General features: G+C 33.3%; 1 protein-coding gene across 1 annotated transcript in view; it reads right to left on the bottom strand.

The window, feature by feature from the left end:
• LOC132791179 (irregular chiasm C-roughest protein) overlaps positions 1-26,753 on the bottom strand; it is an 84,938-nt gene that overhangs the window by 48,049 nt on the left and 10,136 nt on the right. Inside the window, exon 2 of the mRNA XM_060800012.1 lies at positions 4,880-5,021. Coding sequence (XP_060655995.1) covers positions 4,880-4,937 — 58 coding nt within the window. The 5' untranslated portion in view covers positions 4,938-5,021. The remainder of the gene's footprint in view (positions 1-4,879; positions 5,022-26,753) is intronic.

Below are 26,753 nucleotides of genomic sequence, written 5' to 3' on the forward strand. Positions count from 1 at the left end.
TTAGAAGCAAAGCCCTTATCTTAAAATTTCTCTACCTTTTCCGAAAAGGGAAAGTGCCATGATGACACCATTGCGCTCTGTGATAAAATGATATCGTTGTCTTTTGTTAAATAGCATTAAGCAGAGAGGCTACGAATACTCGCTGTATCTCTATTACAACGCCATTCACTTTATATTAAGTTATTTAGCCTAGTTAAGAAACAAAATGTGTCGACGCCTTTGTCTTTACCCCCACGCTGAATTTTTTGCTTCTCTTTACCTTTTTCGGTCGGCTGCCCACGTAATCTTATACTACTAGTAATAATTAAACCCAAATTATAGGATATATGACGCACATTTAGTTGCCTTTTGGGTTTTGTGTTCTGAATCAGTCGAGAGAAACAATTCTGTATATAAACTACCAACTTCACTTGCCTTGCCTTTTTTGAAACATGTTGTTATTTAACTGTTCTTGGAACGATATTTTTTTAACTCCTTCTTTCATTATTCGTCCCAAAACTGAAATCATTTGATCTCTATTGAACAGAGATAAACAATATTTTTTTTGAGGAGGCGGAGATAGAAGCTCCTGAATACTTGACATTTTATTTTTGGTTACTAACCTCTTACGACGAGTTTAACTTTCTATGGAGCGACTTTAATATTGTTATATCAATTATGATATTCGTTTTGTTTTTTCACATTGTAATTTATATCAAAAACAAATCGATTTTATACATTAAAATATGGTTTAATATAATTGAGTGATCAAATTTTGTAAACGCAGTTTTGCTTTTCATCCTATTTTAAATGAACGACTTGTAAGGTTTAGAAGTCTAGAGATGGAATTTTGAAAAATCAAGCTTATCTCGAATTTTAAAAACAACATAGTGTAAAAAGCCAAGCTCTTAAGCTCGTTGCGACTATGCGTTGATAGTTCAGTCAGCCAGGAAGGCTTTAACTGTCATGGCAGATTCAGATAGAAATGCTAATACTTTCACGTTATGCATGCTGAAATTGCTTTCATATACCATGACAAATTTTTATCAATCGAGCCAAGCGGAATGCAACCAATCGAAAGTCGAAAACCCCTTTTTCTGAAAGCCAACAGCGTAGTGCAGCGTCAGCTTCGTGTTGACCACACAATGTGAGTTTTCATGTTTGTACTGCGATGCATAACAGAGAAAATGAAACGTTTGAGAATTTTATGCGGAAGTGCACGTTTTATACCTGTTTAAGCTTTTATTGCTGAAGATCCGTTGCCGGGTTTTCTACATCCGGCACGAGTTGGTTTATAAGTCTTTAAGTGTCATGAAATATGCGTTTGTTTTCGTTTTTTAAAACCATCACAATATTCTCTATTCTATATATAAACTGAATTCAGTTGGGACATAAAGTAGAGAAAATTAATGAGTGGCATCAAGAACAGCACTATAAATTCGTCATACGATATGCTGAATAAAAAAAACTTTATAAAATTGCGTTTTGAAAGTCGCTTCTACTTCAACCAGCCAACATAATAAACTTCCCGACGAAGCGGACGCTAGTAGAAATTCTAGTAGCAGTACATTTAAAGAAATCCCTAGCCTAAAGTATATTCTTGTGTCTGTGGAGTTGCATCATCACCAGACAACAAGACAATCAACGACGTTCGTGGGCCACATAAAATAACCGAAAAGTAATTCGCCACAAAAGTAAACTTGAGCACACAAAAGTTGAGTTTAAAAATAAACTTGCTGCAAACTGTGTTTTTCTTAACCAAGTAGAAGCAGATAGACTGGAGAGAGCATGGAGCGGGGCACTGGAGTAGTTGAAACACAAAGGCCATTGCTTTATGACAACAAAAAGTGGCTAACTAAGTCTTCGACGATGTCGTCGAAATGCAGCTTCTCGACTCTCGACTCTCTGCTCTCTGTTCTGTTCAGTTCTGTTCTGCTCGATGAACTCTCAGCTGCCTCAAGAGTCGTTCATGAGCTGTTCCAATTGTCTCTTCCTTCGGCCAACGCGTGCTGTGATTGCATTTTCTCCCATCACAATGGAAAGAGCCAAGTGACTGCAAATTACGTAGAGGGGTTTACTTGAATGTCAAAATTTGAACTCAATTCTGCACACAAAATGAAAAATATGGTTCTGCTGCCAAATAGTTACAGTTGTACATATATCTGAATCGCGTAGCACTTGAACTTTGAACTCCGATCACTTGATTTACTGAACAGTCAGTGACAATTTTAAAAAAATTCTTGTTTAAAGATAGAAACAAATGTTGGAATTAAAATAATATATATGTCTGTATATATATTCCTTGACAATTTTTTGAAAAAATTGAGTTGGTATGCGGCTTTTCAAAACATGTTAGTAAGAACATCAAAAATTTTAGCAACACAATATTTTACCATTTCCTTGATGTAGAAAAGCTAAAGTAACAATATTTTTCCATTCAAGAGATAGTATTTAACTCATGGTGGGAATTAATGTTCCCGATGTTTCTTCAGTTACAAAAAATAAACTTTGCGTACATCCCTAAAGATGCGACTATTGACATCCGAGTCAAGTGTCGACATTGAGATTAAAGACTTCTGGTATTCGTATAAATAAAAAAACATTTACCAATAATAACTCCTATCAACACGGACACTCATGGAAAGCGCATTATGATATCTCTAAGCGTACCCAATGCGATACTTTATTAAAACCGAAATAAAAGAATGTTTTTATTTTTGTGGTTGCTGCCACAATTCAGTATTCAATGCGTGTCGAGGAGCCTGGCTTCAAGATACCATTGAGGACATTTGGCACTGCGAGCACGTAGGTAGAATGCTGGTCATTAAGCTCAAGGGAGTGTACACTGTATGAGCATGTTTTAAAGAGTGAACACTTGGTAAAGCCCAAAACAGAAGACGTGTTTTCTCGAAAACATATCAAGTTTCACATTTTAGATACGATTGTATATATGGCGAAAATTAATTTTATTTAAAGCCACTTTCTCGAAGTTTAGATACAGCTTTGTGAATATGTAAATGGAGAAAAAAAATATTAGTTCTCTTAAGGGTGATGGCTTCCATACTCTTAACTATTTGTCAATGGGGTATGATAAGTCAAACAAAGAAGTAAATTTGATTGTTACTTGTAAGGTTGAGAATTTTCGACAGACCGTGTTTTGCATCTCTGGTATATTTGGATATCTATGGTATACTCTGAAGGCAGTAGTAGGTTGTTATTTTTAGTGCAGAAGTATATGGTTATACCATATATCTCTTTTGGTATATTTTAGTATTTGGTTTATTTACCAATAATACGACCTTAAACATGTTTTGCTTATGTGCGTATTTATTTATCGGACTGGAATATTCTGAAAATTGTGTTATATATTGGTATATTTTAGTATTTGGTTTATTGGCCAATAATACGACCTTCACAATGATTTACTTATGGTAGTATTTATTTTACTTATCGGAATGAAACATTCTGTTTTACGGTCTGTGGAAGCCGTAGCTAAAAATTAGAATACACTCAACAACAATATACACTATTAATTTGGCTTTTGACAAAGAGTCTTCTGTTTTCACTTTTTTCAAAAGTAAGGAGTCTCACAAAGCGATATGGAAATGTTTTAAAATTTAAAGTTTCAAACCGTTCAGTGGAGGATTGCTCGAGCTAGAGCTAGCTCATGCAAGTAGTCACTTCAAGCGACTCGCTTGAGTTGTGGCATTGGCCAAACATTTTTATGCAAAATATTTTGAATATCACTAACGAAAGGAAACGAACCTCGTCGGTGGCTGTTGCCATGCTATACTCCCAACCAACTTTTCTACGTATAACAAGTCAGCTGAGTAGACCAAGAGAATATGAAAAAAAACGAAATACTTTCAGACAACTGAAACGATAGGACAGTGTACAATAGTGGAATATGAAAATAACGGCAACGCCATCAGCATACGGGAAGCGCATATAAAACGTAAAACGTAAGCGGATAAACGGTCAAAACGGACGAGTGGAGGCGCGCCGCATTTCGTAATCTTTGCAAATAAACGCGTGAAATTCCAAGGCACACCACAGTGAAACATGCCGCGTAGCAACGGATGCGAGAGACTCGTGGAATGTGCATACATACTACATACATAGATGGTACCCGGTCGATATGGGATCTGGATGGGATGTCACCATTCGGTCGACATGTGCCACGCCAGTTAGGCGTACAGCACACACGCCAAATTGCGCATTCAGATTAAAATTCTTGAACACGTATTTCCCTTTCCGCTTTATGTGTGCAAGTAGTCGGATATATTTCCTCGCCGCGGATCTTCGTCGCTAGTTACACGCTATTCAAATTTTACTGAATTAACTCTATCGCATGTTTGTCCTATGCATTGTCGTTATCATGTAATTTTCCAAAATAATGAATGAATATTATGAGGCATTAATATAAATCTAAACATAGCATTACAATTATTGTCAAATACACTTGCTAGCATGCTATGATTCTTGTATAAATCCATAAACCTTACTTTCATTATATTTTTGCAAAGAATAAACAATTTCATTCAGGTCTAGCAATTTCCTAAGTATAGACCGGATTCTCTCATATGAATCAATTTTATTTACCTTTTTTGTCAACTATTTAATTGTCAACGAAACGATATGTATTGTGTAGTAATTCAGTAAAGACTTAAGAAGCCCTTACAGTCCTATAAATCTTGGGTCTGTTACCTAAGTGAACTTTCACAATCACGTACTGCAAATATATCTGAAGTCTGAGTTTGTTGCTAAAATCATTGAATATCCTTTTTCCAGACTCACAAAACTTATAGTCAAGCTGTGTGGCTATTTTTCGCACCCAAATTCAAAATAACAACGAGTAAAGTATGTGATTTATTAATAGCAATGAAAAGTTTTTACTCACATTGTACTAAAATAATGAACAATAATATCCAGAGGCGTCGATCGAATGTTGGTCTCATGACTTCATCACTTCTTCCAATGAGTTTGTGTGTATTTTGCTCGTTAATAACTCCAAAATCACTCAATGGTTCATGTGTAAAAATCTGAAAAGAAAGCAATATTTTTAGGTTAATTTAACTCTATAAGGAAACTACTCAATTGTAAAAAACAACCAGATAAAATAATAATATTGTATATTTAGAATGTAAGTAAGCTTTTAAATTTTATTTGAAATTTATGAGTTTTATATACATTTTAAGAAATAGTAACCGATATTTAATGTATCTATAAACTCAATTTTAAAAACTCATTTTAAACTAAATAAACTCTTATTATTAACAAAAACTTGTGAATTAGGTTCGCTTTTCCGTGTACAAATATTTAAAGGAATTACAAAATTAAAGTTTATTTCCATTGCGTTGTTGATGATTCATGTTATATCTGTTCAAGCGACAGATGTCCAACCATCAGCTACGAAATGTGGCAGACGAAATTGACAGAAGTAGCGACAAGATGTGACACACATCGTCAATATATGCGATTGTACATATGCGTGTATTGATGTGTTGTTTACCAACACATATGAAAATACACATGTATGCCCTTCTAGGTTATAGTTGTGGTTTCTTTTATTAAAACCAGAAATGAAGATAAAGTTTTGCAGTTATTATATTAATACACTTTGTAGTGTGTAATTTGCACATTTATCGGGACTGCACCAAAAATCTCGAGAATTTGACCACATAACTTTGAGAGAAATTAATTAGTTCACTCTGCCAAGAAAATTTAGCACTCTGGCAATAATACGAGCTGTTTGAAAGAGCCAGATTGCCTGTAAGTGTTTGTTGGCTTGCATTTGGAAACATTTCTAATTAGAGAGAAAATTATTATTTTTTTAATGTGTTTTGTAGAAATTGATTTGATTTAATTAAACTTTTGGCGATATCTTTTATTTTTAACAAATTCTATCAATATAGAGTTGAACGATGTTTTACACTAATTTAAGGCGTATAGTACGGCAGAATCTAAGCCTTAGATATCATAAGAACTGCAAATATTAACCTAGTAAATATAGCCACCATAGGAAAAAGTGACTTACTGCAGTAAGTTTCTTAAATTTACAATAAACTGGGCATTACTCAAAGCAGAAATTCTGCCTACAAAAACAGAGAGACTTCAAATGTTTTTAAATTGAGTGAAACGCGCCTGATGAAGTCGATTCCTATTGTATACGCAAAGGCAAAATAATAAAATACATATTGTAAATCAAATGGTGGTTTTGATTTAGGCCATTGACAGCTTTTGGATCTTCTGGCTTTCACATATTACATTTTGAGTTTTTATTATGATATTTTACCACTATATAACACAGTTATGGTATCGATATCGATTTGTTGCCATAATAAAGGGGAGATGTTATTGATCGGGTGCCACCCATGCCCATAAAATCCTGAAAATTGTGAAATATAATTTCCATAATTTGCAAGTCGTTGGCAGCAGAAGAGCCAGTGATAGTTATATGAAGATGATGATGATGATGATGATGGCAATAATGATTCTGTGGCAATGCAACCAATGCATAAACAATACATATTAATTACCGCAACAATGCCAAAACTATCTGAGCCAGTCAACTAGGCTGGACGGACGGATAGAGTGTGCATTGTTCTGGTGCATAGTTTTGGAACGTTGCAACTGTGTTTGCTGCGTATGCATGTTTTTGGGTTAACCGCAAAACAGTTAAAGGGGTTTTGTGCCTTGCTAACAATGTCAGACCAATTACACTTACTAATAACTCTCAGCAGTTTTAAATATTTCAAAACATGCATGACAATTACACATTCTTTTCTTTAGAGATTACTCGACGAACATTTTCATGCAATAAAAATATAAATTCTCTTTAGCTTTGCTTTAATTGGCCAAATATCATTGCATGTACTTTACTGCTCGTTAAATAAATAAAATCCATAAAAACTTTTGTCAATAAAATATGAGCACTTACGCAAAGATCAAAATTATAATTGCAAATTAAAGTTTCACAAATTTTCTGGCAATAAAAAATATACTAAATAAATTGCGAGAATCTTCAACTTCCTCTTTGCTGATACGTATACGCAATATTTCCCGGAGTATGCTTTTGCTGAACTGACAATCAAAAGGACTTAAATCACACAAAACTCAATGCTTTAGGTATATCTCTAATGTAACAATCATTACTTCGCTATCATATTTTCCACATCAACGCATTGGACTCCACAAACAAAATTCCTTTTCAACTTTTGCATGCGTTGCCAGACACAGCAACAGTATTTTGATCTGATTTAAGATTGAAACGATTTAACGCCCATAACATTCCTAATTTATGTGGCGTGGCGCAAAATAAATGGGAAATCGCAAAAGTCAATATATTGAATAATGATTTGGTAGCGAAAGACTTTCGCACATATCAAAAATAGATGCGCAAAGTGACACGCAATCAAAGCTCATGTTCCTTCTGTTTTCCATGAGATTTAAGTATTTTCTAATATATATATTCTTAAAAGATAATTAAGTTATTGATTTAGTCCAAATTGTGAGAAGATACTCTTAAAATCGAAATGATGATAACTACTTCAGTGTCTATTTTACATTTAAACTTTCACTTTTATGTACTTTCTTTTAATTTGTAAAAAATGAATGAAATTGCATCATAACGTATGAAGCTTTCGTTTTAGTTCCTTCTGCTACCTTTAAGAGCCAGTAATATTAAAAGTAATAGAGACGATTTACGATTTGAGAATGAAGATTCAGGAGAAGAGTTCCCATTGTCCTCTGATATTACATAAACCATCCATAATCCAAAAAAACTCTAAGCGAATGCACTCAAACCAACTCAAACGTTCAAATGGCATGTGTCAGACTTTGAGCGCCTTTGTTGAACAAGAATAAATACACACTTTCTTTGCAATTGATTGATATTCCATCGAGTATCTTTTTCTGAAATGGGATTTGTGATTAATTGGATTTGATTTTTAGGTAATCTATGGCAAATTGAAAACACCACATTGAATTTCTTCTAATGTGCTTAAATCAATAACCAAGACAAGGCTTCCGATAAAGTACTCACTTGACCCGCATTTCTGCAAGTCGAATAAAACTAAAGAAATGTAAATACAATGTCAAGTGGTTGTAACTGGCAAGTTGCCATTTGGGTTAACAGGAAGCCACATAATGTACGAGCTGTGCCCAAAAGAAGCCAACGCAACGCTAACGTACTCAAACAGCTAGGCCAAATACATCTCAACAAATATGCACTGAAGAATGAATATCTATAAGATAAAGCATAAAAAATTACTTATTCACATAAGAGAATATCGCCGATACTTAATGCGAAATTTGAACGCATTTAAAGTGAAGAAATACAATATTATTTTATTTTTCTACATTCTACTATTAACACTATTATTGGTATAAAGAAAATGGCAATTAGGAAAAGAAAAATTGAAATTCCTTCGCGACAGAAGTTGGTTTCACTGCAAATTGTTCAAACACTCAAAAAATTAAATGGACTTATATGTTTAATTAATGAATTTCACTTGATAAACAATATTATATTATATATATAGATTATGTTTTGAATAATATTAAATCTTATCACAAATGACATGTTCTCATGTCCCCGGTTACATTTTATCCAAATTGTTTCTTAGACTATTATCTTAAAACTTACAAGAAAAACTACACAGGTAGAGAGATAATCAAAAGAGGTGAGCTATATTTATATTCCCAAGACCACTTTTAAGTTCAGCTCAGCATCAGTTTTAGTCCTGTATGTCAATCATTATACCTATAAATACTATGTTACCGGATATTAAAAGAACATTTCACGGCAGTGCGTCGCCAGATGAATATGTTATAAAATTGTTATTGAGTGCATTCGTGCACATCGAAAAAGTGAAGGATTTAGAGCACATCCGTTTGTGTGTCTATATGCATATATTCTATACATGCACCGAGAAGGTTCATCGCAACCAACAATTTATATTTCATTGTTTTATTTAGGCTTACAATTTTACATATATCATACACTTGCACTTCAAGGTGAGAGAAAAAACTGGAGAAATACAAATAATTGGTATTAGAATTTAGTAGTGGTAAATCCTTATTATTTTGTAAAACCAAATTTCAAATTTATTTCTCTTTAAAACCTTTCCTCAAAAAAGCGAAATATAAATTTCACATATAATTTAAAAATTTATAAAAAATGTTCCATTAGAAAACCATTCATCAGCTTCTAAAATATGCGTTTGAATGGCTTTTTTCTTATAGAAATGGGATCAGGATATACTACAGTCGTGTACACTCTAATGTTCTCTACAAATTTTATCTGTCGTTTGCCAATACTGCTAGCATTTATCACATAAATTGCACAATTTCGGCATTTCGTCCTTCTATGCTGAGTCCATTTTTCGAATGCACTCGAATGGAAAGTCAAGGCTACTTCTAAATAGCATGCCATGCAATATTTTTCATACCTTCATCCCATTTTTCTAAAAGCCAGTTGTTGAATATACTACATATATAGTATGAGAGTAAACCTTAGGATGCACACAAGTTAGACAATATGTCAAACTTGTTAAATGGTTAGAATTGAGTTCCAATAATGACAACGGCGTGGAGTTGCCGCACAGCAATTTCAACTGACAAATAACTGCAAAGTGTGCGTATCAGTTGCGATGCGATTGTTGCTCGTGGCATTTTGCAAGTTATGTTGTACTTATGTAAACAAAAAATGTCAAAGCGATAGTTCATAAGGCAAAGTCACAGTATATATTACATTTTTATGCGTATCATCAAAAACTAGAGCCAAAAATATCAGTTTCAGGTTACATTTCTTCATTTTCGTTTGGGCTACTAAAAATACTCGCTACTCGAGTTCGTTTTTGATTTCTGATAAACAACTTTTAATAAAGTTCTTTAGACTAATGCCAGCTCACAAAATTTTGTACATAACATACATATATGTATGTGCAGTTTTTGCATGTATGTTGATATATATATGTTATATGTAAAACCTTCACTTTATTTAAATAACCAAACTCAAGAGCATTTCTATGACAACTCACTGACAAATGTTTATGCTTTGACCTCAATTCCCAAATATCTTCTATATTTGTTTTCCGGTCGTTATGGAATTTATGGAAGAAAAAATATATTAAGTAATATTCTAGCTGTTCGCCAAGTCAATTCGAGCTTTTGGTAATAACTAAACTAGTTATTTTACAATTTGAAGGAGGTATACAAATTCTAAAAATACAGAAGTTCTATTTTCTTAGTAAACATATTCAAAAAGTTCTAATAGTTCTAATCTTATTTACATAATAAATAAAAAAAACGATTGCTGCTTTTAGATCTTAGTTGCTTTGGATGAACATCTGGTATATTTTTAAAGTAATAATATATCGAAAAAACAACTTTAGCATTCGATATATTGTAGTTTATTCTGTATATTAAATTTGTATATTTTAAGAATAATACTGCACTGTTTTGCTTTTAAAATAAAAGTGTAGCGAGTATCTCACAGTCGAGAACACTATACCGTAGACAGTTTATGGATTACCTTTATGTTGTGCCACAATAAAATATAGTTTCCTAGTACTGTATATTCCTCTCACTTATTTACGGGGTATAAAATCAAAGCGTAAAGCGTGCTTCTGCAAAATTTCAGACAAGTATGCGGCCAGTGCGAACACAAAGGTACCATAACTAAGAGCAGGCTGGCTGGCAGGCAGGCAGGCAGGCAGACAAAGTTATGGCCCTGTTCATGACTGGCATGCCAACAACTTCAACAGAGCTCTACGCTGCCCAGTTGATTCCACAGTTTGTCCACAGTTTGTGCTCTCTGCTCTCTGCTGTTGGTTCCAGTTTTGTGCCCGCTTACAACCGAAACAATGGCGTGCATACATAGCGCCTACAGTTATGCAATGCCTCGACGTAGTTTTTCCTTCACGAAAAAAAGTGAGCGAAAAATGGAACTATTAGTTGCACATTGTCTGGCATGGCGACAAATTCTTGGTCGAGCTATGTGGCATGGTGTTATTGCGCCATGCACAAACAAGGCTGGGGCCATCGTTCAAGCTAACAGGCCGAAAATCGGGTCAGTAGTAAATCATCAACGACATGTTCATATGCACGGCATGGTAAAATGTGTAAAACAAAACGAAACAGCCCCAAAGACAATGACAATGTGCAAAATGCATGGGGCTCGGTTTCAGCCATTACAAAGTGCAACATGTCGCTAATCACTGTTGGGGAATTGCTTTAGAAGGAGTCGCAATTGAAGGGACATATCAGATGTTATGACTGCAGGGCGACAGCAACTGATTTACGTTTTTCCAAATTGTGATTTAATAACTTTTGAATTTATTATTCGATTGTAAGCAATGAGATTAATGATATTACCTATACCGGCTACCAATAGGGAAGAAAGGTATTATAGCAGGAAATGCATATAAACGGTAGATGAGCGCATCATATGTATTCTTTATCCGGATTAGAAGACGAGACGATACAGCTATGTCCGTCTGAGTGCTTGTATGGCTTTTCATCTGTCGGAATAAACACCTAGATCTAAAAAATTTAAAAGATAGATCGATATATTCAAAGCAAGCAAGAGTCTCGATTTCTGGTATATTTATAAGTATCCAATATTTATAATATTTGTAGTTGCTGTTAAAAAAACCTTCGAAATTATTAAACAAAAGCAATGGAATATGTTAAGCCTACTTTAGGCATCGTAGCTTTCCTTTATTGATAGGCAATGTCGTATATCTTTTGGTTACCTACATATGTAAGTTAGCATATTCGCTTAATATATTTTATCTATTGTTGGCATATTAATTTGATATACTTAAGAGATACTAGCCTGGATGCCAGGAGTCTCATTGCAGAGCAACTCAATTGAAGCTGTTTCATTTTTAATAAATGTATTTATGTACGCATAATGCATGTAAAAATTTAATTGTAAATACATATATCTACATATATATTAAAATAATACCATTTGTTTGTTACACCCGCTTTGTACAGGGTAAAGGGATTTTCTATTTTACAAAAGGCAAAAATAGATATCCTCGCCACAGCCAAAGTTTACATATTCTCAAATAATAACTCACTGCAGTTATGTTTGCTTTCAAATAAATGTTTTAAATGTATTTTGTATGCATACGAAAATATTTAAATTATTTTCTCATTCGGCGTGGGATTTATCTATGCAATAAAATGCAACTCAGGTTGAGCATCAGGTTAAACTATTTATCATTGCACCCACCATATTTCCTTTCTCTTTTTATTTTATACACATTAGGCAATAGTTACTAGAAACTGACTACACATATTGCGTAATAATGTAAAATAATATAACTATAAGCTCGTTGTAATTAACCACAAATAAAGTAAGGGCATATGATCGATTGTGTTTTGATTTAATCACTGACATAATGTCAAGTGTACCGAATTAAACACTTGTCAAACAATTTTTTATTTCTCAATTATCAAATGAAATTGTCTGAGCAGAATAAGCTTCTTTCATGCTAGTTTTGAGTTCTATATAATATGCCATGTCTTTACAACAATTCTTGAACACTTCTGGATTCAACTGCTATTCAAGCCACAAAGGGAAAAGACAACAAATATGTTGAGAACCGAAGATTGCTTATGTTACTTGAAGCGTTTGACTTACGAGACTTCTAAGCCCTGGCACACACATAAAACTAACCTAATAATTATCAAAGAGAGTGTCAGTTCGCTTAATAATTGGGTTGGTTAACAACAAGCCAAACAGTAATTTAATTGCTCTTTACATAACCACATTTACATACATTTTCTCTTTCTTAATATTACCATAGTTTCAACAAAGTTAAATTTTACTTTAGGATAAAAATCATTTTGAGAATGAAAATTATGTCTACGATGGAAATTTTGTTTCCAGCATTCTTAGGTCAAATTCTCAGTTTGAGGAATTTAAATTATTGTAGACCAGTTTCAAATTTTATGGGTAGCTATCATTGATTTTCGCTTTGCAGACAAAACTACTATAATATATTTTGACATAGACAGAAATATAGAACGTCTGCCTGGCGGGAAGAGTGTATAATGTAACGAAATTCTTTTATATTGTGAAAAGGAAAGATGCTGAACACACACACCAACAAATAAATATATGGTATGACTTATGTATTCATATAAATGAAATTATGACATATTTATCCAGCAACAGGCAACTTCTAAAGGGCATATCCTAAGACTAGCGACTGACTTACATAGTCATGCTCCCAGTTAAGTCCACGTTATTATGCTTTTATTTGTATAATTTACAACAAAACACTCTTAATGTCTTACTTCCTCTGAAGTAACCTAAAAACCACAGCTTGTTTTGCCTTTGATATTGTTAGGGTCAAGTGTCGCACGGCAAACCGTCTTTTTAGTCATATAAGAACTTAGATTCGTAAGGCAATAAAAACTGGAATGCGTACAAAATAAAATTGGTTGAATAATTAGAACCGTGAAAAATGAATTTTGTAAAAAGAACAATCTAAAATTTAGAGAAATACTGCCTACTTCAAATTGTCAAAAAAAAAATGAACTTTAATTACGACCCAAGAAATAACCATATCCTACAACTGTCAAAGGTGCTCGTTTATTTGTTTTTTTTTTTGAAGCTTATATGATTAATTAAGCCTTTCAATTTATGCACAAACAATTGCCATGCTTGTAACGTTGTTGTTACTGCTGCTATTTTTGTTCACTGCATGCGCTTTATGTGGTGTGAAAATCACGTGTTGGAAATGGCGTTAAATCATCGCATGAATGAATGTGCTGTGTTTTCCCTTCCTCTTCACTCTCTTTCATTACAGAAGCATTGGCATGGCTAGTGCAAAGGTAACACAATTCCAGTAGACGAACCCCCCACTCACACTCACACTCACCCAAACACGCACACACATTGGTAAACACGTGAAGCTTGCATATTTTGATGTCATTGGTTTTGGGAATTTGGCGTTGATTTTCATATTTAAATGAATACTGCTGTTGATTGCGCATACGCCATGTTGTTCCTTTTTGACTTTGTGTCGGCGAAATGCTTGTATAAGTACACAAGCTTTTTTGCAACATTTGATTGAATTGTTAATTATATTTTATTTATCTTAATTGGCTTTAAATGTCAACCTTAGCTGCAATTGTGTACAGTTTAACACGAGCAAAGGTGCGGGAAAGTTGTCTAGTATATTTTTATGTATAATCTTGCTTCAGTTAACAATCTAGTATATTTTATACTCTGTGTGATATTTTTATTGTAATAGTATATCGATATACTAAATATATCATTTTGGTATATATATTAGATTTTATTATTCATTTGGTAAATTTAAAAATAATACCGCACTCTTTTACTTTTATGGAACATGGCTAATCTCACGGTTAAGCACAATTCACAGTAGATTTTTTTTTTGCCTTTTGCATAACAGCAAAAACTTATTATATATACATACATATATATTTACATATTGGAAAAAATATAAAATAAACAAAGTAATTAAAGTTAATTAAATTGATTTAATTAATCTAATAAATTGCAAATAATTTTTTCAATTGACACTCAAATTAATTCCAGTCGCTATATTTGCTAAAATCTGTTTTTTTTACTTGTTTCTCTCTCTTTACTATTTTGCATTCTATACACATTTTGAAATGCTAAAAGCAGATATAAATTCTGCGAAAAAATGTCAACAAAAAGTTGAAATATAAAAATATCAAATTTATTATTGTACATTTTTACGAATAGAAAAATGAAAATATTGCTCTTCTGTTGCGAAACAAACTGCACTTGTAATTTATGAAAATACTCGTATTCTATTGTGTGCTCTGAAGAAAAATAATCACCAAACAACAAACGGCAATAAACGAGAAACAAAAAGCTATACGCATAAAGAGCATGTGTCGCAGATTGGCCAGAGTTGCCACCCTCGTTTTCGCACATACTCGTAACTATGCAAAAGCAGGCAGGCAGCCAGCCAGCCACATTTATGCATATGTTTTCACACTTTGAAAATGCGAGAATCTCGTCTACTTTATCCACAAACTCTGAATTCACCCAATTTTGTCGCATTTCATTGAACTTTTTTAGCTTCAGCTGGTGCTTCAGCCCATGTGACATCCCTACCTCTGAAGCATTCCAAAGCATATACATACATACATGCATACTATATAGGATCAACGGACTCTGTCGCTGACAGGCGGCTACTTTGGGGCCGTGTTGGTGATGCTTTCACATGGTTTTAAATGAATGACACACAGAGTTGGTTGGTACTCTCCTCACTTTTTTGTTTTGTGCTCCTTTTTATTTTATTTGTTGTGCTGAGTTGTGAGTTGTTTGTTTTTAGGTTTTGCGTTGGTGACATTTTTATGAATGCTTCAAATATTTGCTCGCATTTCGTTTCTTTTCCTATTTTGGCCATCCCGGGTCTGGTTTATTCATGCGGAATGCGACGCATAGTTTTTTGCCCTTTCGGCTTTGTTTGTTATTGTTCCGCCCTGGGTACAAGCTCAGTACCAGACTCAAGCCCTTTTCAACGCAAATATGTTCCATTAGCTTTGGCATTTCAGCTCGACTTTTCCCTCTGCTTTTCACCCCTTCACCTTCCCCTTTCACCATCTCATTTTCTATAATATACGAGTACTACATAATGCATATGTATATGAATGTATGTATGTATGTATTTTGACTGCGTTGGTTCATTTCGGGGTTTGGCAAGTGTTCATGTTTTGCTTTCGCATGTGCTTTGTTGACATACTTTTCTAAATGGAAATTATAGTCTAGTGCGCTTGCATGTCGAGTTGACTGCCCGCTCGCTTTTTAGACATTAATTTATGTTGCATGATTTTTGGGGACACATTATTGCCAGCTGCCAAGTAAAGGCTTGCGCATCATCAACAAAGCTTGTGCTACTACTCATACGACTTAGTTTGGCTTGAGTAGCATTTTGAATTTAGCCATGATTTGTAATAATAACTATGGTATTTATGACTCCTGAAAATTTGGTTACTGTCAGAAGAAAATTGTAGAAGTTATTTGTGAAATAAATTTCCTTGTCTTCGGTTGACAATCTGGTATATTTTGGCTACTATGGAGTCTAGTAGTCTATTTATATACCAAATTGCACTCAACTATATCTTTGTTACTTGTTTTCTTGTGCTTCGGTTCACAATTAGTTTATCGCTATGCGAAATATAGTTTATAGTATATTTTAGTATTAATTGTAGTATTTTAATATGATATACTAACTATAGCTTTTAGCCAATTTAAGTATTTTTGTAGTAGTATAATATGATATACTAAATATAGGTTATAGTGTACTTTAGTATTTTGTAGTATATTAATATGGTATATTTCTTTATTAATACCGCTTAGTTTTTCTTTTATTGTTAAAAGATAGTGCGTATCTTACAATCGAGCACACTCGATTTTGAATGTGGTACTATATCGATATACCAAATATACCATTTGGTATATTTTTAGATTTTTTTCTTACTTGTTGTTAATGATTAACTGTAATATAATATATGCAATTAATATACATTGTTCGTTATCGGAAAGGCCTTCGGCGCAAGTTACAAATTTAATCCAACACGCCATGAATGTATCGGCAATCTAACAATAAAAGAGACTCATTAATTGACCAAACCAATTTCTATGGCTGCTCGCTGTGTATAAGCACTTATACCTCATCCATCTCCATTGTGCCCCCTGATCACACTTCCATTCTCTGGCGTATTCGGCCTCGGGACATAGATCTTTTGTTGGGTTTTGTGTGTTTAAATTTAATTGGTTTCCTATTTAAATTGCATTCGATTCTCTTTTTCCTCGATTTTGTTTGTTTCGCTTTGGTTTCCCCATTGAAACAATCCCTCAACCACAGCAACAACGTACAATGTTATAGATGCATATAATTTGGCTTTGATTGCGACTGTCGCCCATGCTCCAGGGCAACCAACAAATTCCGAAAGCTTCCAAAAAGTAAAATACCCATAAATTGGTCAGAGACCGACGGTCTTTGTTATTGTGGCGCGTATAATTACAATTTGTGTGTGGCATACTTTATAGAATATTATTTAGATAACAGTATGAAGTTTTCCATTTAATTTTGCGGTGCAATATAAAATTGTAGTCATTGCTCAATACTATAAATGCCAAAAATACTTTTGTGCCGAAGATCTAAATCAATTCAGGGCAAACCTCTTCTTCTATGAAGCCTTTCAGCGATTGCGCAATCAAATCCAGACACATCTCCGTCATTTTCTATAAGTAACGATGGAGACATGAAAATGGTTGACATTTATCCTTAGCTTTCAAGTGATACTTTAAACTCTACACTACATATAGCCATATATGTCTGTCTGTCCGTTCAAAAGGACCTACATAACGATCTATCGAATATAAAAATTGTATAAGTTATTTAGCAAAAAATTTTCTTTTTCTAATAGTTTATCGATATAGCAATATTCCAAATTTAGCCTTTGGTATATCTTAGTATTTTTCTTAGACTATAAATTATCTAAGAATTTACTGATAAGGAAAAGAACTAGATGAAGTTGTGGAAAACCTTTAAGTTGTAATTCGGTTGCAGGCCTAGTTCGCTATGCATATTTCTTTGCTACTCTGAAATGAAGTAAAACCCTTTAGCGGAACACAATATTTTGGACGGAATTTAAGAGTATCTTTTATTTTTATAAATATACAAAAAACTATGACTAACATTATGAAATGTAGTTTTTACATAATTAACTCTTCCAAGCCACTAAAACGATTCGATATATCCTTTAACAAAAAAAAATCATACTATATTGAAACGACTTGGCTCAGTTTAACAAAATTCTTTGGCAATCAGTCCAGCTCTGTACTGTGGTAACATGTACCATTTATGTGTCGTGGTTTATCCAATATATTTTTGTTTTCATGCTGCCAACCTAATCAGCTTACCTTCGGTTACACCCACCGAGTATTGAAATATTTGTCGACCGAGTTGTATTCAACCAAAAGTTCATTTAGTTGTGAGCTGTTTATTATCTAACACCGGCTTATGGGCTTGCGGTGAAAGGGTGATTTGAAATGCTTTAGCAGGCCCAACATACTGTTGGGAACCGCAATACCGCATTCGTTTAACAGATCCTATATTGCTTTTCGAATGTTTAAACGTCTACAAATCCAGCCAAAAATGAAATACTTTGCAATGAGGACCGATGTTAAAAAATGTGTTTAAATTAATTGCTGCTATTTGTTATTTTCTACTCATTGCGAAAGTGTTGAACAATGAGTGCATTAATTTCTATTATGGTCTTGCTTTGTTTAGGAATACAAATGGAATATTTCAACAAGCTATTCACCTGTATGTCATATCCAGAATAGAATAGAAACACAGAACTAAGCAACGGAAAACTATTGCAAGCAAGATGAAATCAAATACATTTGCTCTTAAGCTCAATTGACATTTTGCACATGAAATGGCAACGAACAAAGGAAAATAGATAGATAGAAGTGAAAAGGTGAGTAGGCAGCAACAGCAACGTTTGAAAATTGAGGTGGAAAAATGGGACATTACATGCTTGTTATAATCCCTGCCAACATTTTTATTGCAATTGTCAACTTGGTCCATAAAGCAGCGCAGAATCTGACACCTACAAGTTTCGAAAGCAAGGCGACACAAATTGAAAATATGACAAGAAAATTCAGTTTGCTCAGCAGATACAACTAGGTCGGGGCCAGACCAAGACCCAGAACCCAGCACCCAGAACCCAGAGCCCTGAGAGCCAAGAACCAGTGAAAGAAACAGTTGCCAGAATGCATTGCGACGACGGCAAGGACGACGGATGCAGTTTGCCAAGTTTGCGAAGAGCTGAATGGCGTCGAAACCATATTGATTTCAGGGCCGCTGGGAGAGGCTGGGAGAGCATTTTAAGCCAACGTTGTCACAAAAAATGACAAACTAAAATATACGTGTAGAAGAAGCGAAAAGAAATGCATGGTCTGCGTTTGCGTTTGCGTTTGCGTATGTGAAAATTGCCATGAAGACGAAGATTGCATGTGCATGTGGATTTGGATTTGGATTTGTCAAGGTGAAGTCAGCAAAATCTATTGATATACAGTGAAAGCTAAGCAAAATGAGCCGAAATTGCTGTGTAAACTATACGAAAGTGTACGCTTATATCCGGCTAATGTCCGCTTTGGAAGTCTTCACTGTACTCGACAAATGTGTGCACTGAAGCAAAAGTATAATATATTATCAGCGTTGCCGTTGCAAGGCCAGCAAAACAATGCGTTCTACAGACTGAATGGCTAGCTCATTGATATGCGAACAACGACGGTAAAGCAGCTAACTGAATGCAACCAGCTGATGACCCACAAGAGATATCCCCAGTCCACATTAAATTTACGGCCTGATTTCGATTTATATGGTATAAAATCAGTGGAAAAAATAATGGCACTTTTGGGATTAGTTAATAATATGTGGTGCCATACACACCTGGGTAAGTACGTCGGCTTTTATATTGAATTCAAGAGTGTGTACTGCAATAATCTAGTATTATGGCAAGTAAATTCATTTAAAAGTCATTTAAAACATTCAGTTCGCATTAACAGCAATATAACCATAGCGTAACACAATTTAAGGCTGGCTCCAAAGTGAGCCTGCAATATTTACACACTTTCCAAACATTTATTGAGGTCAGCTCTACTGTTGTTTTGTTTGGTTGTGCGTTCAGTTTGTGGCATAAAAATAATATAAAATTGTTTTAAACCATCGAATAGGTTCCAACCAACAGCCAAGTGGTCTAGTTGAACACGTTTTCCGGCTATGCATGATTACCAGAGACGTCCCCAGTGTTTTCAACCCAATCGTTTACATTTATTTCCTCCAAGGCTTCAAGCTACATTAAGTAAATAAATAAAAACACTATAATCGTGATGGGTCTAGTACATGTAACTATAAATTAATTTGATCTGCGTGCAACAAATAGTACAAGAATATATTCTCAGCTCATGCATATTGTCTGTTTCAAACATTTCTAGATGATAAACTCATTCACCTCCAACGTAACGGGTATATAATTGTCGTTAAAATATGATTTATGTAAATTTAAATAGAATGAAGAAGGAACCAGTAAGAAAGCCACAGTCGAGTCTGCTCTATTGTGAAATAACCCACGCATTTTCAATTTACCAACAATATACCAAAAACTACCCAAATATAACAATATTATATATATATGTTATGTATATACTGGATGCAAAATATAGGCTATATCGTCTCGTATGTTGACATTGATCAAAAATATACATACTTTATGGGCTACATAAATGTATGCACATGTACTATATGTGCCCTATGGGTAGCAAGTATCAAAATTTGATGCATAAATGTCATAGCAAATGGCAAAAACTAAAACGTGATAAAACGTGAAGAAAAAATAAATTAAACTACCATTGGATAGTATCACAGGTAGCAAGCAGTTTAAATATTTCTTTAAATATAAATAAGTAAATATTATTTTTTGAAAATTTTGTTGTAGCTTCTTAAAAGCCCTATAAAAAAAATAATATGAACAAATTTATATGTATTCAATAAGTCCAGTCCATAGCTGCATTCTATGCTATATATGTACATACAATATTAATTAGAAGAGCATCTGATTATAATAGAAACAAGATACACGAATTAGAATACGTGTAGTAATTATAGCCAAATGAAAACACTGACAAAAACAAAATTCTTAAATCGAATCGAAACAAGCATATTTTCATTGCTGACATTAACATTGACATTGACATCGATAATTTTTGTATTTTGTAGCTTTAATGCAACTAATTAATATCGAATTATGAACAGCCGCAGCTCGAGGAATGTACTTTTACTAATTGTAAAGAAATAGACTTTCTAGATACTGGTGGTTAAACTATTGTTTGATAGCCAGTCAAATGTCAAGACAAACAACTCTCTATTAACGCAATATTAAAATGAATTCAGAAACAAAAAACACGTTTGCAACAAAGAAACTGATTTTGTAGGATCATTAAGTAACTGCCTTAAGTAGTTATTAATAATATCACCCATAAATTATGCGTATGTATTAGGTTTTTTCAGTATTTTTATGGACATTTATAGCGACACCCCGAAATAAGTAAGTGTGTATGTATGTGGCAGCAAATGGCATTTCGGAAGATGTAATGACTATAAAGAAAGCCTAAATGTATGCAATAAAAACTAAACAAATCGCTGCCAATGGCACTTATTATCACCTGAATAGATTTATTACCTGCTGACCGCAAAGTACCCTAAATTAATATGAGCAAAGCATCAACAACAACAAGAGCAGCAGGAGCATAAAATCAATGGAGGTGAGAACTTATAAATGGCAACTAAAATGTACCATCAGAAAATCCATCTACTATCAGACTACTTTTGTGTGTGGGTGGGCGTGGCATACAAAGTTGAGCCGCTCTCTGGCAACCTTTTGATAAATTTACTACACAAATTGAGTCGCTAAATTATAACATTTATTTTTGCTATCCGACGTTCTATTTTCTTGCCATTTTTGTTGCCTTTGCCAGTATACCAAATACTTGTTTTTTTCTTTCTTTCGCTTCTTTTATTCTCTTTCCATTCATTTTTTGTGCTCTCAAAAAAATTAAATAAAATAAAGAGGAGCGAAAATAAAAGAAGAGCAACCCCAAGTGCTTTTTCCACTTGATGTGGCGTCCACTTCCCATCGCCCAACCCCCCGTATTCGCCACCCCTCGCCATCGCCAGTATTATTTTGGCAGGACGCATCGACGTCGACTGACTGCACTTCATACTTAAGCTCGACCAAATCTCGAGAGTGTAATTTATTGTTATCATTTGTTTGGCTAAAAGCAAAAAGGCGGGCTTCAAAAGGATGGCGAAAATGAAACCTACCACGAGAGTCGAAGCAAAAACGTGAATCAAGTGATAACGAAGCTCTCATACTCTACTCCATTATTTTTATTATGACCACAATTGCGAAAATTTCAATAAACTTTTTAAACCAAATAAAAATTTGTATGTATTATTGAATATTTCCTATATGAATCTTTTATTACGTGATTTCTTCTTTTCAAATTAAAAGTTCCCTTCTACTTTTATGTACAATAGTTAAGGGTGTTGAATTGCGACAGAGTATCGAAGACAGTGAACAAAGCGAGAAGAGAAAGAAAACAGACACCACATTTACGAATGTGTGTGTGTGGATTTGTATACAAAGTTGTTCATATGTACGAGTATGTACGATTGTAGGTGGGTATACCATTTAGATAACTAAAGTAATTTATTTTATATGGGGGTCATGTGCTCATGGACATGCGAACATAAATAGCAAAAAGCCACATGCTACACAGCGAACAGAGCGAACAGAACTAAGTCTGTTCCTTGTATAAGCTAGAAAATTTCGCTGCGAAGCGGAGACAATTCTCTCCCAGGGAAAAAATAGTGCTGAAGCCACCGATAAAAATGTACACGAACATTAATATTGTATCATTGGAGCTTTACTGAAAAATAGTTTTGTGCTCCATTTGATTTCTTCTTTCGCGTCATTAGAATGTCAATTAAAATCGAAATCACCATTCATTTTCTTATTTCGCAATTGCCAAAAGAAATTGAATCTTTGTAATTGGAGATTCCGATGTTAAGTTCCAAAATAGGGGGATTTAAAGAAGTTGAATGGAGTAAAATTTTCAACGGGTTGTAATCTGAATTGGTTTTAAATATCCTACAGTTAAAAGTGATAAACAAGGGAAAGTTTGCACCCATTCAAAAGAACCATAAGATTTTCTGAAGATAGTTGTTCTCATCTAATTGTTTAAGTAAGTGTATTTAAAATGTTAAAAGCATAATACTAGTAAACGGTAACTAACAAAATGTTCACATTAGAATATGAATTTTAGTCGAAATGAAAGTCAATAAAGAATATGAGATAGAACGTACATACTTAAGCAGCCAACTGGGCCTGAATGTGACCAGTTATCAATAAACGCAAACCAATAGGGTATTATCATTTAAATATACCAAATTTACATACCTCAAAATACTGAAATATACCGAAATGTTTATATGGAATAGTGATACAAAAATTACTGTAAAAGTATCATTTAAATATACCATAAATACACCAAAAAATATTGAAATATACCGAAATGTTTATCTGGCATATTGATATAACAAGTACTGTAAATGAATATTAATCTATCTTTAAAATCTTTAAATCGAAGTATTCAAACAAGAGAGCAGAGACAGACGATGAAGAATATAATTAAATATATTCTTTATGGGGACAGAGAGTTGGTACAAAGTTATAATACCCTTCTACCTTATGGATAGTAAGTATAAACATCGAACTTACTGGGAGTAACTTAAAATAATAAACAAATAATGTTAAGTTCCACAAAAGCATTTCTGTTTGCATAAAATATTCTCTAGCAAGTAACAAAATGCCCAAAATATATACATACGTATATAAACAAAAAAAAATAATACTTGATTTAAAGAGAGTAATTGCAATTTCTCTCAAATGTTCAAGCGTTAATACCAAAACATAGCATAGTTCTGTGAAACTCCAACAGATGAAACCAACAAAATAAAAATACTTCTAAGTAAGAAACTTAACTGAATCGCTTTGCTTATACGCCTACAGTTGAGCTCAAGTGGTTCGAATCTTAAATTGGATTAAGTGGTTTTTACCAGCTTGCGACTGCCAGTTTATTTGGATCTCTCTCTCTCTCTCGCTCTCTCTTATTACCACCCTGGCAAAGCCCCAAATTTCATTTTGTGTTTTTGGTTTTACTGCAGTTTTACGCTCTAGAGAACTCGAACTTAATTAAGAATAAATAAATGACAATAAAAATTTAAAATCAATGTTTTTATTTAAATGCAAATGCAATTGTTATACAAGGAAACTGCCGAAAAGATGCAACAGATGCCATTTTACCTCTATAAAATGTAAAAGTTTTGTGGTAATAGTCTAAGCCAGGGCAAAAATAGATCTTCAATTAGCTTTGTATTTGTTAAAAGAATTATTTTTCGTTCGTTTAAGTTCTTTCTATGAAGTTTAAAGATTTAAGCTACACTTATTTTGTTTTTGATTAACCATATGATCAACATTGATAAAAGTCTGATAAGATTTGCAATATTGGTATACAAAAATAGTTAAATTAAACAAGATTTCGCTATGCTCTTTAAAAAAGGTCAGTATCCTAGAGATATTACTTAAAGAGTTTTGACTTAGATAAAGAACAACCACAATTCGCGGCGTCTTTGCTTTAACAATAATTTTATAAATACTATAAATCTAAAATTTTCAATTGAATTAAATACAAATAAAATAGTGTATTTTGCTCTGGGTTCCCGCGAGATTTTTCATAGAATATCTTCTATTCAAGCACTCTAAACTTCTTTGTGTAGGTTAGAAGCCTCTGCTCCTTTCAGGTTTTATTACCCAGCTTCAGTTTTACGTTCAGTTCATCGTTGATACAGGCACAACTTTCTTGTTACTTAAGTTTTTATGCCTCGATACACATTTTTTTGATGCGTCTTCATGAAATGTTTATAGCTCCGTTCGCTGGTAGTATTTTCATTTTATGAGCATTTCCGCCTCCGACGCTCTGCTCTCGGTTGGCAAACCATCAACTATGAGCCACAAGCTAAGAGTCTGTTTATTGATTGTCTGTACAAAAGCATCGCCATATTGGACTCCTTATCCTTTTAAATTCCCTATACACACTGCAGCCATTACAAATGCACAAAGAGTGAAATACTGTTTTGTATAACATTTAAAGGGGAGTCTATCGCATATTGAATATACATATGAGTTTACATTGTGTCAGCATAAACTGAAAATTTGACTCAATATGAGTCAAAATATTGTGTAACTGGCTCTATAAACAATAAATACAAAATTTATCGATCCCTTTATCTATTTCATAAAATGACCGTAAATTCAATCGCGTTAGAATTTTTGAGAATTTTGATGAGTTGTTGTTCAACCTCAACTCGGAATCAACTTTGGATCCGAACTTTATGTACAAGCAAAAAATATGTATTCAGTAAATTGAAATGAATAATCTACTAGCTATTTAAACTAATACACAATATAAAATAATTCAAATACAAATACATTTATGAAACTGAATAGAACAATATTTCCTAAAATTAAAACAAAGCAGTTTTAAAATTACCAAAAATGGAACAGAGAAGAACGATATACAATATACTATTCGAAAGTATATTTTTGAGAAAAGGTCATTAATCAGTTCTGTCAATATCTAATAAATGCCGAAGCTCGACATTATTAACCTCTACTGAGTTATATTTTATTTTTCAAGCCCCAAGTGCACTGTTTCATGATCCAGGATAAACTTTTTGAAACTTTCATACAACATTAAAAGATATATTTTAGATCCAGTCTTATTTCACGATAAAATTTAGGAAACTCTCCCTAACTATGTGTTCATAGATCCTTCAGCTAGTCGGAATAAACAACTTTATAAAAATAGTAAGGTGAAACAATTATTTAAGAACCTGTTACAACTCGCTGTAGGGTTCGATTGTGAGAAACACTCAAGCTTCTATGACATAATCAAAGATGCTTTGCATTTTTTCACGGTAAAAGCTCAACTACAAACTTCGGCCGTTGTTTATAGACACATTTTTTGTGTCTCGAGTGAGGATATTCGACTCTGGCAATTCAAATTGCTTAAGATTTGCATAATAATTTATCGCACTCAATGGGCAAACCCCAAGATACATTATCCGATTAACTGGCCGGTGGCAGATATTCTACCATTACCATTCCATTAACACCCGCATCGAATTAAGTTGATTTCCAATGCGAGTCAAGAGACAAGCAGCTGAGTTGCTAATCCTCCCGCCCGTCAAAGTTCGCCAACAGCATGGCAAATTTATTTATAAAGGGATTTGCATAGTGCGATATGAGAGGCATGCACTTATCCTCTCTAAAGAGAGAAAATCCCAGAGAGGTGCATGATATAAACTGAAGTAAGAATGTTCCACCGAAAGATATCTTTTGGATATATCTGGAGTATATTATATAAGTAAATGTAATAATGAATGATTTCAATTTAAAGTTGAGGTAGCTTAAGATATAGTTTTATTCAATTAACTCTTATTATTATACAATTAATAAAGATAACTTTTGGATATATCTGGAGTATATTATATAAGTGAATGTAATAAGGAATGATTTCAATTTAAAGTTGAGGTAGCTTTAAATAATGTTTTATAAAATAAGCTCTTCTTTTCATATTATTTATAAAGATATCTTTTGGATATATCTGGAGTATATTATAGAAGTTTATGGAATAATAAATGATTTAAATTGAAGTTGAGGTAGCTCTTAAAAAAGTTGTATAAAATTAACTCTTCTTTGTATACAATTTATAAAGATAACTTTTGGATATATCTGGAATATATTATATAAGTAAATGTAATAATAATAATAATTGAAATCATTCAATTTAAAGTTGAGGTAGCTTTGAATAAAGTTTTATAAAATTATCTCTTCTTTTATACAATTTATAATGATAACTTTTGGATATTTCGGAAGTATTTTATATAAGTAAATAGAATATTGAATGATTTCAATTTAAGTTGAGGTAGCTTTAAATAAAGTTTTAAAATAAGCTCTTCTTTTCATATTATTTATAAAGATTACTTTTGGATATATCTGGAGTATATTATAGAAGTAAATGGAATAATGAATGATTTCAATTTAAT

Source organism: Drosophila nasuta, chromosome 3, assembly GCF_023558535.2.
Source record: "Drosophila nasuta strain 15112-1781.00 chromosome 3, ASM2355853v1, whole genome shotgun sequence".
In the NCBI taxonomy this organism is placed as follows: Eukaryota; Metazoa; Arthropoda; class Insecta; order Diptera; family Drosophilidae; genus Drosophila; species Drosophila nasuta.